The sequence below is a fragment of the Aspergillus pseudotamarii genome, assembly GCF_009193445.1.
Source record: "Aspergillus pseudotamarii strain CBS 117625 unplaced genomic scaffold BDV38scaffold_12, whole genome shotgun sequence".
Taxonomy (NCBI): Eukaryota; Fungi; Ascomycota; class Eurotiomycetes; order Eurotiales; family Aspergillaceae; genus Aspergillus; species Aspergillus pseudotamarii.
The window spans coordinates 1-11,755 of record NW_022475026.1 but is presented as its reverse complement, the minus strand read 5'-3'; the positions used below and the strand labels follow the sequence as shown (position 1 = coordinate 11,755).

The 11,755-nt window shown below is 34.5% G+C and overlaps 1 protein-coding gene across 1 annotated transcript; it reads right to left on the bottom strand.

Annotated features, from left to right (window-relative positions):
• Positions 1–2,576: 2,576 nt before the first annotated feature.
• Positions 2,577–4,725, bottom strand: BDV38DRAFT_280151 (MDR family MFS transporter; the record flags this gene model as incomplete). Its single annotated transcript, XM_032059225.1, has 9 exons — positions 2,577–2,957; positions 3,014–3,174; positions 3,228–3,728; positions 3,792–3,863; positions 3,921–3,944; positions 4,002–4,176; positions 4,231–4,282; positions 4,347–4,423; positions 4,498–4,725. 9 exons carry the CDS (start codon positions 4,723–4,725, stop codon positions 2,577–2,579), a joined length of 1,671 nt encoding a protein of 556 aa, XP_031916214.1.
• Between the last annotated feature and the right edge of the window lie 7,030 nt (positions 4,726–11,755).

The following is an 11,755-nucleotide window of genomic DNA, read 5'->3' as shown; positions in this document are numbered from 1 at the left end:
GAACGGTAAGCGACTGGCAGGTAAAAGGTCCCAAATCGGCTGCCACAAATTCAATAATCATCCTGTATGGTGACTCTAGGGTGTACCCTACCTCTTGTAAATAGACAAATCCGTGGCTGCACAGTAAGATTGAAGTCTATTCTTATCATCTTTTTAATAACATATCTTACATAAATATTCGGGCTAATCCTCTATAGAATGCATAAGGCCTCTTAATTATCGAATAACATTTTGTTAATATTCGGGAGAAGCAATGCTCTGTCTTCTGTATATATAGCATTTACTGTTTGCTTCTCCTTTCACATAACCTTAACTAGTTGATAGGTCCTTGTGACGGACCCGATACAGGACCAGCCTGTCTACCCTACAGGGTGCCCGAAACCCTATAATCCCGGCTCCTCGTACGTAGACCCCGGCTTTCGTGGCCGTTTAGGACCAGCCTGGTAAGTTATTACCCGACATTCAGTCCTTTTTAGGGCCCTCAAAATCCACCAAGAAGGGGAGATTACAAGCTACTTAGAAGATCGCCATATAGAAAAGGAAAAGAGAAGATTCGGTCTCTAGTATATCTATAGTACTATCTAACCAGTAATAGATACTTCTCTACCTTCTTATCAACTTATCCTCAGATAGCTAACAGGCACTCTTGCCCTGTGTAATATATTTTTTATTGCAGTTCTTGCCAGAGTCAGGTATCACCTAAATGTTGGCAGTTATATATTCCTTGTTTAGGGCGTAGTCCTAGTTGGCTTGATGGTCCATCACTAAGTTGTTGTCCTCAAATAAGTACTTGCTGTAGGGGTACTGCAGCAAGCAAACGTATACGAGCTACTATAAAGCTGAGGTAGTAATATCGAAATGCGAAGAACAAAGTGCTACACATCGAGTACTAAAAGTTGCACGGTGTTTAAGGATCATATCCAGGTCCACATGATTAAATATCGTTTACTCTAAGAGGTTTAAGCGACATTAGTAGTCTTGAATACGAGTCACAGTATATCTGTACAACGTTCGCCAGAAATTAAACTCGTTTGGCTGAACCGGGAGGTACTGAATTCTAGATAAACCCAGAACTATACAAATCTTTCGCATTGCCTATATGCGAACCATACTGGTACCGGTTATGCGTCTTGGCGTAACTCGCTCTTAAGATAACTCATTCTTTCTGTTTTGTTTGGATACAATTCGGTATGACTATTTGGAGTCGAGACCAGGAAAGGTTCCAATAGTCAAATAATACATAGGGCCAGAAATTCGATTGATAAAAGAGAACTTTTAAATGGGTATGTATAACCTCTACTAGAGTATAGCACAGGATACTTGCTAATATAATATATTGTTAGTATTAATATTTAATAGAAAAATATGCTTTATATTAATGGCCTAGGAATTTCGATTGAATATGTAAACTAAGAGCGATCTGTAATAAGAGAGGGAAAACGTCCTTCGCTATTAGCAAACTTGACTGCTCCTAGATAAGATACTTGTATTAGTCTGCTTTTAAATAGCAACGCGTATAGTTGAGTACTTTCTAGAGCAAGCTCGGTGCCTTTTCGCGACAAACCCGAACATTCAAGATTGCCTCTATTTTAAGAATTAGAATACCTACTTGGGCCAGTCATCTTCACTTTTTATTTAGACACGAAAGGGTTCGACAGTATTGAAACACACCCTACGAATACCTCCTTTATATATTCGATACCAGCATATACCATTAAATTATACATCGGAAAGTCTGGATAAAAAGCCCACTCCGCATCGATAAGTCTCATACGCTCCTTATCTCTGTACCACCTGTATCTGGTCTCCTCAAGTAACTGTTGTGGGGATTTGTCCGCAGTATTCGGTTGATCTATTAATCTGCTGCCTTCAGCCTCTAATCAAATCGTAAATACCTTTTTATATAATTTTATTTGTTTATTTAGTATAGTATACTCTGTTTTCTCTTCTCGAGCTAATCTAACCTGGCCAAACGCCAATCTACTTCATTCCAAGGATTGTCTGAACTGACAAAGAATGCCCGGGGGAAAACTCAAAACCTGATACCATTTATTATGGCTGCCAAAAATGTAGAGTATGAGTGTAAAGATCTACGGAGAAACATCAGTTGCTCTTATTTTGACGTAGGGTACACAAGTCTTTGATCAAGTCGAGGCTATTTGGCATCTGTGTGGGCTATAAGGACTCCTTTCGTGTTGAAATAGTATACGAGTCCGATACGTATCAATAGATGTATACAGAACTCTTGAGCCTTGACTCGACTACAGGCCATTGATATGAATTACTAGTTGACCCATACAAATGTATCCCCTGTGCACGGACCCCACTCCGATCGCTGTACTCAACATATAAACATTGTTTTGGTCCTCCTAGAAGACGACAAAAAGACGAAAACATACAACAGGAGGGTGTTGCTGGCTGTGACCCGCCCAACTACTTACCTGCTGGCATGTAACCCGAAGCCCTGTTCTCCACGTCCTGTGGTTGTATATATTACCTAATCAGAAAAAGAGAAATATGTCGCATTGAGTCAGGCAGCAGAGTAAACATAGTTAATGCGAGGCAAATTTGTCCATTTAACTACACCCCTCATCCCGTGTAGGTTGGCGCTTTCTTATATCCTTCCACCCCATTCCCCATGCCACACAAAAACAGCCGACACCTATACCAGTAGACAAATGAAAGGCATGATCTATCCCTTGAGTATAAGCCAGTAACACTCCTGCCAGTTTATCCATTGAAACTGCGCTCCGGATCGCTCCAGCCCCAGTAGCAACCACGGCTCCGGAATCCACGGACGGAGCGTATACCGCCAGGCCGGACTTCAAGCTGTTGATGAAGATGACTTGGCCTAGGGTGAGGAAGACTGCCTGGCCCAGAGTTTGGCTAAAAAGGAGCAGAGAAAGGGTGATGGAGGTTTCTGCTTTAGGGAGGATGTTTTGGGCTGCAAGGAGGGGCTACACTCATATGTTAGTATAGATATGCATATATATATTGAAAAATGGCAACTCACCGCCTGAGTACCTAGACCACGTCCAGCTCCGATCAGGATCTGGTATCCAATCCATGTTCTTGTTGGTGTCGATGGTGAGAGAAGAGATAGCAACCCGTTTCCAAGTGATAATAACCCCCCGCTACCGATACTAAACGGAAGATAGTAGCCCACCTTTCTCACTGTATGGCCATTAGAATCAATGCTACTTGCTGAGGTCGGAGAAATTCCTTACACAAAAACCCAGAGAGAATAACAAGAATCAACTGACTGATGATGCTTGGGAGTGTAGAAACACCACTTATCATCGCGGACACTCCCTTCACCACTTGGAAGTAAAGAAGATAATATGTTGCGCAGGCATTCATACCTCCGAGGAAGAACATAAAGAGACAGGAGAAAAGGACTATTCCCTGAGAGACCATGTAGAGAGGGAACATGGCCTCTCTACCGGTGCGGTACTCCCACCCCAGAAACAAAATGAACATCGCGCCCGAACAGCAAAACAGACCAATGACTGTCGCGCTATTCCACGGATATTGGTTTCCGCCATAATCGAGGGCTAGCAGGAGCTGAATGATGGCCGGTACGAAAATGGAGAATCCGATCAGATCTAATTTCTCTCTGATAATGTGAAGGGTTGGTAGAGGGTTATTCGTAGCTTTCGGTTCTGGGATAGTGACGAAAAGCAAGACAAGAGTAATGACGCCGCCGATTGGAAGGTTGATATAGAAGCCTATAGAATGGATAATCGGGTAGAGGCTTCAGGGAAAGAGACACACACGGAGAGAGTACTTACACCATCGCCATGACACATACTCCGTTAGCCCCCCTCCAATCAATGGTCCGAGGACAAGGCCGAGCTGAGCAACTAGAAAATCACGGGTCAGAGGAAATATCCCCAGATGTATCAAATTGGCCTACTTACTCGCCAGCAAGATGGCCATCATGGCTATCAAAGAAGCAGGATTAGCGATATTGCAAAGAGGTAAGATGGCATAATGCATACGTGCTTGTTTCTTCGGGGGAAAGGATCTCGTAATAACGGTCAAGGCACCATTTTGGATACCCGAGGCTCCGATGCCCGCCAATGCTCGTGCAACAATGAGCATTTTCGAGCTAGATGCCAAAGCACAAATCAAAGAGCTGACCATGAAAATGCCCAACAGCGCAATGAAGGTTTTCTGGTGTCGGTTAGCTATTTCGTCAGCAAGAGAATGAGAGATGTTCCAGCGTACCTTGGAGTTGAAGTATGTGTATAGTTTCCCTGTAAGTGGCTGAAAAGACGCACTGGATAGAGTATTACTGGAGAGTTCTTTTCAACTTTTGAAATAGATACTAATAGCCGACATACCTAGTGAGCTGATATGCACTACCATACCATCCCACATCAGACAGAGAATGAAATTGGCTTGTGATTCGGGGAATTGCCTATTATGACATGTCATCAGTCAAGAGGGAGATATACTTAACTAGGAGCCCCTAGTATCTCGAAGCCAGCTTACCGGGGCAACGATCGAAGTATCAATAAGCACAAGAAGGGCGGCAGACGTCAAAGCCGACAGCAGCAATGCAAGCCTAAAGCCAGTGATGTACTCTTGTCGCCCTATTGCTGACTCTTGCTCTTCAGCCATATCCATTCTGTCATCTTCTCCCCCTGATGCTAAACGCATCTTCTCCTCTTGGTTGGGAGTCGGGAACTGGGAGGTATCATCATATGCCTGCTGTTCCATTTCCTTCGGTGGGCATGACGATATACTTGTTAAGAGTGCAAGATATTTGTCGTCAATCAAAGATAATGGGAATCAAGGGAATCAAGGGAGGCAGTCTGCACACGAAAACGTGACCCCCTATTTATTCATTCTTGCAAGTTGCGCCTAAATCACAGTGGGGTAAGGAGCGGAAAATGGAGAACAAAAAAGATAGCGTAGGGATTTGCATGATCCCATTTCGGTATTTAAAATAATACACGACTGTAGCTCCCAGGGAATAATCACCAATTCGCGTAGACCACTACACCATCAGCATTCCAGCAATGAATAATTCTACTGTTTAAGTTCGAAGGGTTTATAGAACAGTTCTTGGCATCTAATTTTCCTGTCTTGAATCTATAAAATTATTCAACTGATTGGTGGAGAGAGATATCAATAGAAAATATCAGACCCACTGATAATCTATTGTGACAGTACCATGGTAACGAGTGCCATCCAAGTAGTATAACTAGCCTTACGAATGTCAATGCGTCTCCACTGAAATCTTTAACGCTGCACAGATGCGGGAAGGTTACGGTGGACTAAATCGAGCCTGCAGACAATATATCGATTTTTGACGAATATTACCAAAGCCTTAGTTTTACATTTAGCCATGGCTGCCACGCACTTGAAAATCTAGATCTAGGAAGGCCCTGAAGTATACTATTGTACACTATATTTGCTATTGTAAGTTCAAGGTAATAGTTAAACCTGAGATATTATTACTGAATTTCATTCAGTGAGTAGTAGTAGTGATAGTAGTAATAGTAGATCTAGACTAAATCCTAAATCTAATAGAAGTAGTATCTCTACTTAGGGCGATAGTACCTAAATTTAGGAGGACTAGTATCTAAAATTAGAGACTAGAGTATCTAGAGATAAGAAAAAATTTAAAAAGAGTCAAGTACTACAAAATTAAAATATAAAAGTAGTATATATCTTCAGGTCCAGACTCGCCGATATTCCAAATAAGAAGTCTAGTAGATTCTACTGCGGAATTTAATAAATAAATCTGATTGGCTAATATATAGTGCGTTGGTATTGGTGAAAGTTAGGAAGTTCCACTGGGGATGTATGCAGGGCTGGCTCCATTCCCTCCGGTCTAACTTTAGTTGTCCTATATGGTATAAATCTCAACATAATATCCAGCCTTCTTGAGACTGTGGCTAACGTTGTGTCCTAGTCGGCGGGGTTGCCTTTTCGACGGATTTCACTTCGCACACCGTACAGCACCCGCACGAGCAGCCGAGGAGCCCTCTCCGTCTACTACAGTGTTTTCCACTCCTGACCCGCATCTAACGGATACGACATCTGGGAATCTGACAGCCCAGTCGCTGCGGCAGCTTCCCTCTGATCCTGAATCAACAGCAAGATCAAGTGATCTGTCGCCCATAGAAGGTGTTTGTTGTTCTGGGCGGACTATTGGGCGTTCGGACTACTTTGTCCCATCTTAACCAGGACCATGATGGGAAGATTGTCGGTTGTATAGAGAATAATATTCCTGTTTAATAGATCCTTTCCTATATCTTCGGGCTGGGCTCTGGCTTTTTCGGGTTGTACTATTCTACCTAGTAGGGTTCGTCCAAGAACAACTCCATATAGAGTAGTACGTATCTTCTCAAATATATACTATACTCCTATATAAAATTACCTAGTCTCAGTTTGAGCCCATTGCATACAAAACCCCCTTGCGGACTAGATAGACTTTTGTTGAAGGTTTGACAGAGCGTTAACTAAATTAATATAGGAAACAGTAAGTATATAAGCCTTAGAGTCATAACAATTGATTAGGAAATAAACTACTCATACTCATTAGTAGACCAGCTTATCAATAATCAATCTATAAATTGTGGATATAGCCTGCTTAACACACCGCCTAGAAAGAATGTGTAGATTTGTCAACATTAGTAGCTATAAAAAGGAAGTTGTTCTGAGATATTTCGTCACCTCAGATAAAAGTCCCATGCTGTTCTGTTGTTAGACATTCCACTTCAATTATAATATAGAGTAGTAAGTGGCTAACCATGGCCTCATATTTGACCTTGCCTTGTTTGTTCCGTTGGGCTAGCCGTAATCCAGATGGAGATGGCAGAGAAACTCATGGGTCAATACCCTGCTGACACCAACGCAATTGATAAGAGCTGCGCTGCGCTCATTTATACTACTGCGTCCGGCCAGACACCGATTATCAAATTATTGCTGAGATGTCAGAATACATTACTCCACTATAAAGGCCCAGGAGAACGGACAGCATGGTAGTATACAGCGTGACACAGGCATACATACGAGCATTGCGGACAGACCGCTGCAAGTTTATCCGGCTGGGGCTTGTTGCCAAGATTGCCCAGATATAAAGCATATATAGTTTCCAGTTATCATTGTTGTTACCAAGGGGCACAGGAAGATTATCAAACCTCTGTTTCTTTCCGAAGTTGTTATTGGCTTCGAGCCTGTAAGATGAAACTAGTTGATTTTCAGTTATATCCCCTAATTGAATTTTGATACGGCCTTCCTGTCATTATTATTATCGGGTTTTATGTTTTCTTGAGATCAGCTAAAGGCTGGGCCATGGGGAAAGTATTTAGAAAGATCGTTAATGGCCTTCTATCGACCATATCTCGGATCTATAGTGGGATGAGTCTGATTGAAAGATACCTGACAGGTGAACAGGTAGGGATAGACCTATTCCTTTTGAATCGTCTAACTTCGAGAAAACATTAGCGCTAATAGTCCTAGTCTAGAACTGTCAAGCATTGAACTCTTGTGAGTAGAATTGCTCTCATGAGTACCTAATCTAGAAGGGGCGGGCGGATGCACATGTATCCGGTTTGGGATAGGACCGATTTGGCGGGTGGGCCGGTTTAGAGTCGATATATATTTGTTCTAAATTATCAATATATATCTGTAACAGAACCCCTGATCTGATTAGACTCTAATTTAGCTAGTTTACTATTAGATATTTATTATATCGACTGTCTATTTTACAGTGTATTAATTACCGGGAAAAATATATTATAATTAATATAAGTTTTATTATTCAATTTAGTTAAAATTAACTGTAACTAGTAGAATACTTAACTATCTAGATTTACCGCCTGCTATTAGTAGTATTAGAGTTATTATACTAATCTATTAACTATAGCTATTAGGAGTAATTCTATATACTAATATAGATAAATTACTTAGTTTTTTATTTCCCCGACTATAAACAATACTATTTTTCAGAAACTTAATAGATTCCCGATTATTATTTATAAAATATACTAATATAGAGTATAACCCAATAAGATTATCTACTATTTAAAAAATAATATATATTGAAAATTCTATACTGAGACAGTATAGATTCAGAGAAATATTTAGTAATAGAAAGAAATTATTTAATAAGTAGAAAAAACTGAGATTCTCTACTAGATTAATTTAGTGTTAGTCGGATTACTTATTTATCTAGATAGACTAATATACTACTGTAACTATTTCTACTATTAATATATTAATTGAATAATAGAAAGTATATAGTAGTATTAGTATTAGATCTATAGCTAATTATAAAATCTCTATTATAAATATATAGACCGCGAGCAGTAGATCTAGAAAAAAATAGAGCTCTGGTAATTATATATTCTAGTTAACTGCTAGCAGATCTTTTTAATATATAAAAAGTCTTATTATATTTATATTTACAGGGATAAAATAGAGCTGTATATTTCTGTTTTAACTGAGTAGATAGATATAGCTATTACTACTATATAGTAGACTATTAAAAAAATCTAGATCTATACTTAATTAAATTATAGAAAAAATATATATAATACTAATCTGTGACTATAAATAATCCGGTAAATATAGTATTTATAGAACTTTACTATACTAGATAATTTTAATATTTTATAAATACTGGTTAAGATACTATTATCTAATAGTACTGATTCCGTAGAGTAGTAGATATAATAGATTTAAAAAATAATAAAAAATATAGTTTAAAAAAGTCAGTAGACTATCTAATATACAGATCAAGCTATTTATATAGAAACTATTTAGTCTGAGAAAAAATAGATACTATATTATCTATTGTAAATATATATAGATATAGATAGTATTGTCAAATATATTTAGCTATAGTAGTAGATTTTAATATTTATTATCTGTATATAGATATTACAAGAGAAAAAATATTCTATATATAGAATAACTCTCTAGTAGTAGAAGAAATAGTAGCAGTTATAATAAACTATATTAAACCCGATTATTAGCCAGGATTCTGTCAGTAAAGAAGTAGATATAAATATAAATAAAAATACTGATAACTATATAGAAAATTCTATTTAGTAGTAATAAATAAACAAAATTAAATAGATATATTTAATATTTTATATCAAGTTACTGAACTAGATATACTATATATAAAAATATAAGAGTATACTAATTTATATAATAGTAGTATTAGAATATAGAGAATTTGACTAGTATAATTCTAAGAGTTATTTCTTAATTTTGTTATATATAATTAAGATAGTATAGTTTATAATTATCCAGTAAATATTATAATTAGATTCTAATATACTATAGATTATTAAGTTATAATAGCAGTTAGAGTGGCATAACCTAACCGCCGTAACCTAGCCATAACCTAACCTAACCGGCCTCGGTTAGATTAAGATTAATCAATCTCTTAACCGCGGTTAACCGTAGGCCAGGGTAGATTAGATTATAACAGTTAGATTAATAACCGTAAGTTAATCTATAATTAATTACCAATAATTTTATAGTATTTATTATATTTCTTTCAATTTATTTTATATATAGAGTTATTACCAGTTATAATTAATAGTTATTATATCAGATATAGTCAGATAATTCAAAAAACAAGTTTTCTAGATTATAACTATAGATAAAAATCTATATAATACTATTCTTTATACTACTCTAGATATCGATTATAATATTATAAACTATAAGATATACAAGTATCTATCTACTCTTGAATATATATAAAATTAGAGATAGACAGTAAAGATTCTATATTTTAATTAACTAATATAGAACTATTCTTTGACTTCGAGCTATTCTCAAAATTATCTATATTCTTTATATTACTGATATAGATTGTATTCTCTATATTATTATTCTATTTATTCTTAACCGAGAAAGCTATATTCTCTGAATCTATATTATTCAAGATATTTTTAAATTTCTTATAGATTATAAATCAGTTTATATATATCTGAAATATAGTTATTTTAATTATATTAAAATATAGACAGCTTCGGCAGTAATAGCAGATATCTTAAGTATTATTAAATAAATATTTAATTCTAACACTATTAGTTATAACAGCTAGAAAATCCCGTACTATATAATAGAGAATAGAGAAGTTATTATAGCAGAATTTCTAGTAAATAAGAATATTAGTTGAATTAATTATATCTAAATTAAAGACTGATTAGTATTATAAAGCAGAAAGACAAGAGCAATATACTCTTAAGATTAAAATAGATCTTAAGTTTCTTATATATCTCTAAGAAAGATAACTGCTTCTACTATTTAGAATAATAGAAAAAGACTTTATTAAAACTTAAAATTAGATTTAAGACTGCCGACTGTATATTAATATTAAGATTATAATAACAGTAGTAATTATATATTCTTTCAAAAACCTGTCAATACTTATAAGACTAGTCTATATTATTATTAAGTCAGAGATTTTTTTTAAATATTTTAAGTTTTGATATTAGATCCAAGATTATTATAATTATATAGATATAGTCTTTAGCCTGATAGATTTATTAATAATATTTTTGAAGTTTTTAATAAACTTCTCTAAAATTATTAAGAATCTGTTATTTTCAGAGTACTTATTTTCTTATAAAATAATTAATTAATATATCCAGATAATTAAATAGATTATTATAAATATTATATATTTTATATATAGTAGACCCTTGATTATCTAAGAAACAGATTATAAATAGATAGAATAGAAATAGAAACTCTATTAGATATTCAAGCTATCTCTATTTTACAGATATAGACTAAAAATAAAAGATATTACTACTATTTTAAAACTAAATAAAACTTTTAATAGACTGACAAAGTTTCAGAGTACAGTATATTATTAGATAGATTAAGTTCTATCAGATCTTACAGTTAAGAAGTAAAAAAATTACTAACTTAGTATTAAGTCTCTAAGAAAATTAGAATTATTTCTAATATTAAGAACTAATATTAATAAATTTTCTAATTTTCTAAATCTAAAAATAAATTAGAATAGCTGCTAGTAATATAGAGTATTTTAAAAAAAACTTTTTCAGAATACTTTATATTTATAGAAATATTCTGTAAAAGACTTTTTCAGAATATTCTATATCTATAAAAATATTCTATAAAAAACTTTTTTAGAGTACTCTATAGTTATAGATATAGAAGAGTTCTATAGAAATTTTTTATAGAGATTTTTAAGACTCTGATTAGAAGCTTTAGATAATTAATTTTTTTAATTATCTATATAATATTTTAATAAGCTGTTAAAGTCTCTTCTCTATTTTCTCAGTTATATTTAATTTTATTATTAGATATTTTAAAATAAAACTTCTAAAATAAAACTATTATAGCAAGCTAGATTATATAGATAAGATAAAGAATATAATATTAAATTTTAATAATATTTAATAGTTTATAATTAACAAGTATATCTTAAAACTAGGATAGCTATATCTTGAGCTTTATAATAAATATAAAGAATATTATTCTATTATTATTTATATTGTTGATTATAATTTCAAGTATCTAGTATACTAGATTATATCGATACAGAACTTTTAGTATAATACTAGCTAATAACTTATCTTTATAAATACTAGAAACTGATTAAAAATTTAACAGAATCTTATAGTATTCTATATCTTTAATTAAAAAATAATTTATTATTACTAGAAAAATTTTCTGATCAGAACTAATCTAATAGTTAATTATAAACAAAATCTTTATATTATTAGATAATTAGAAAAATAGT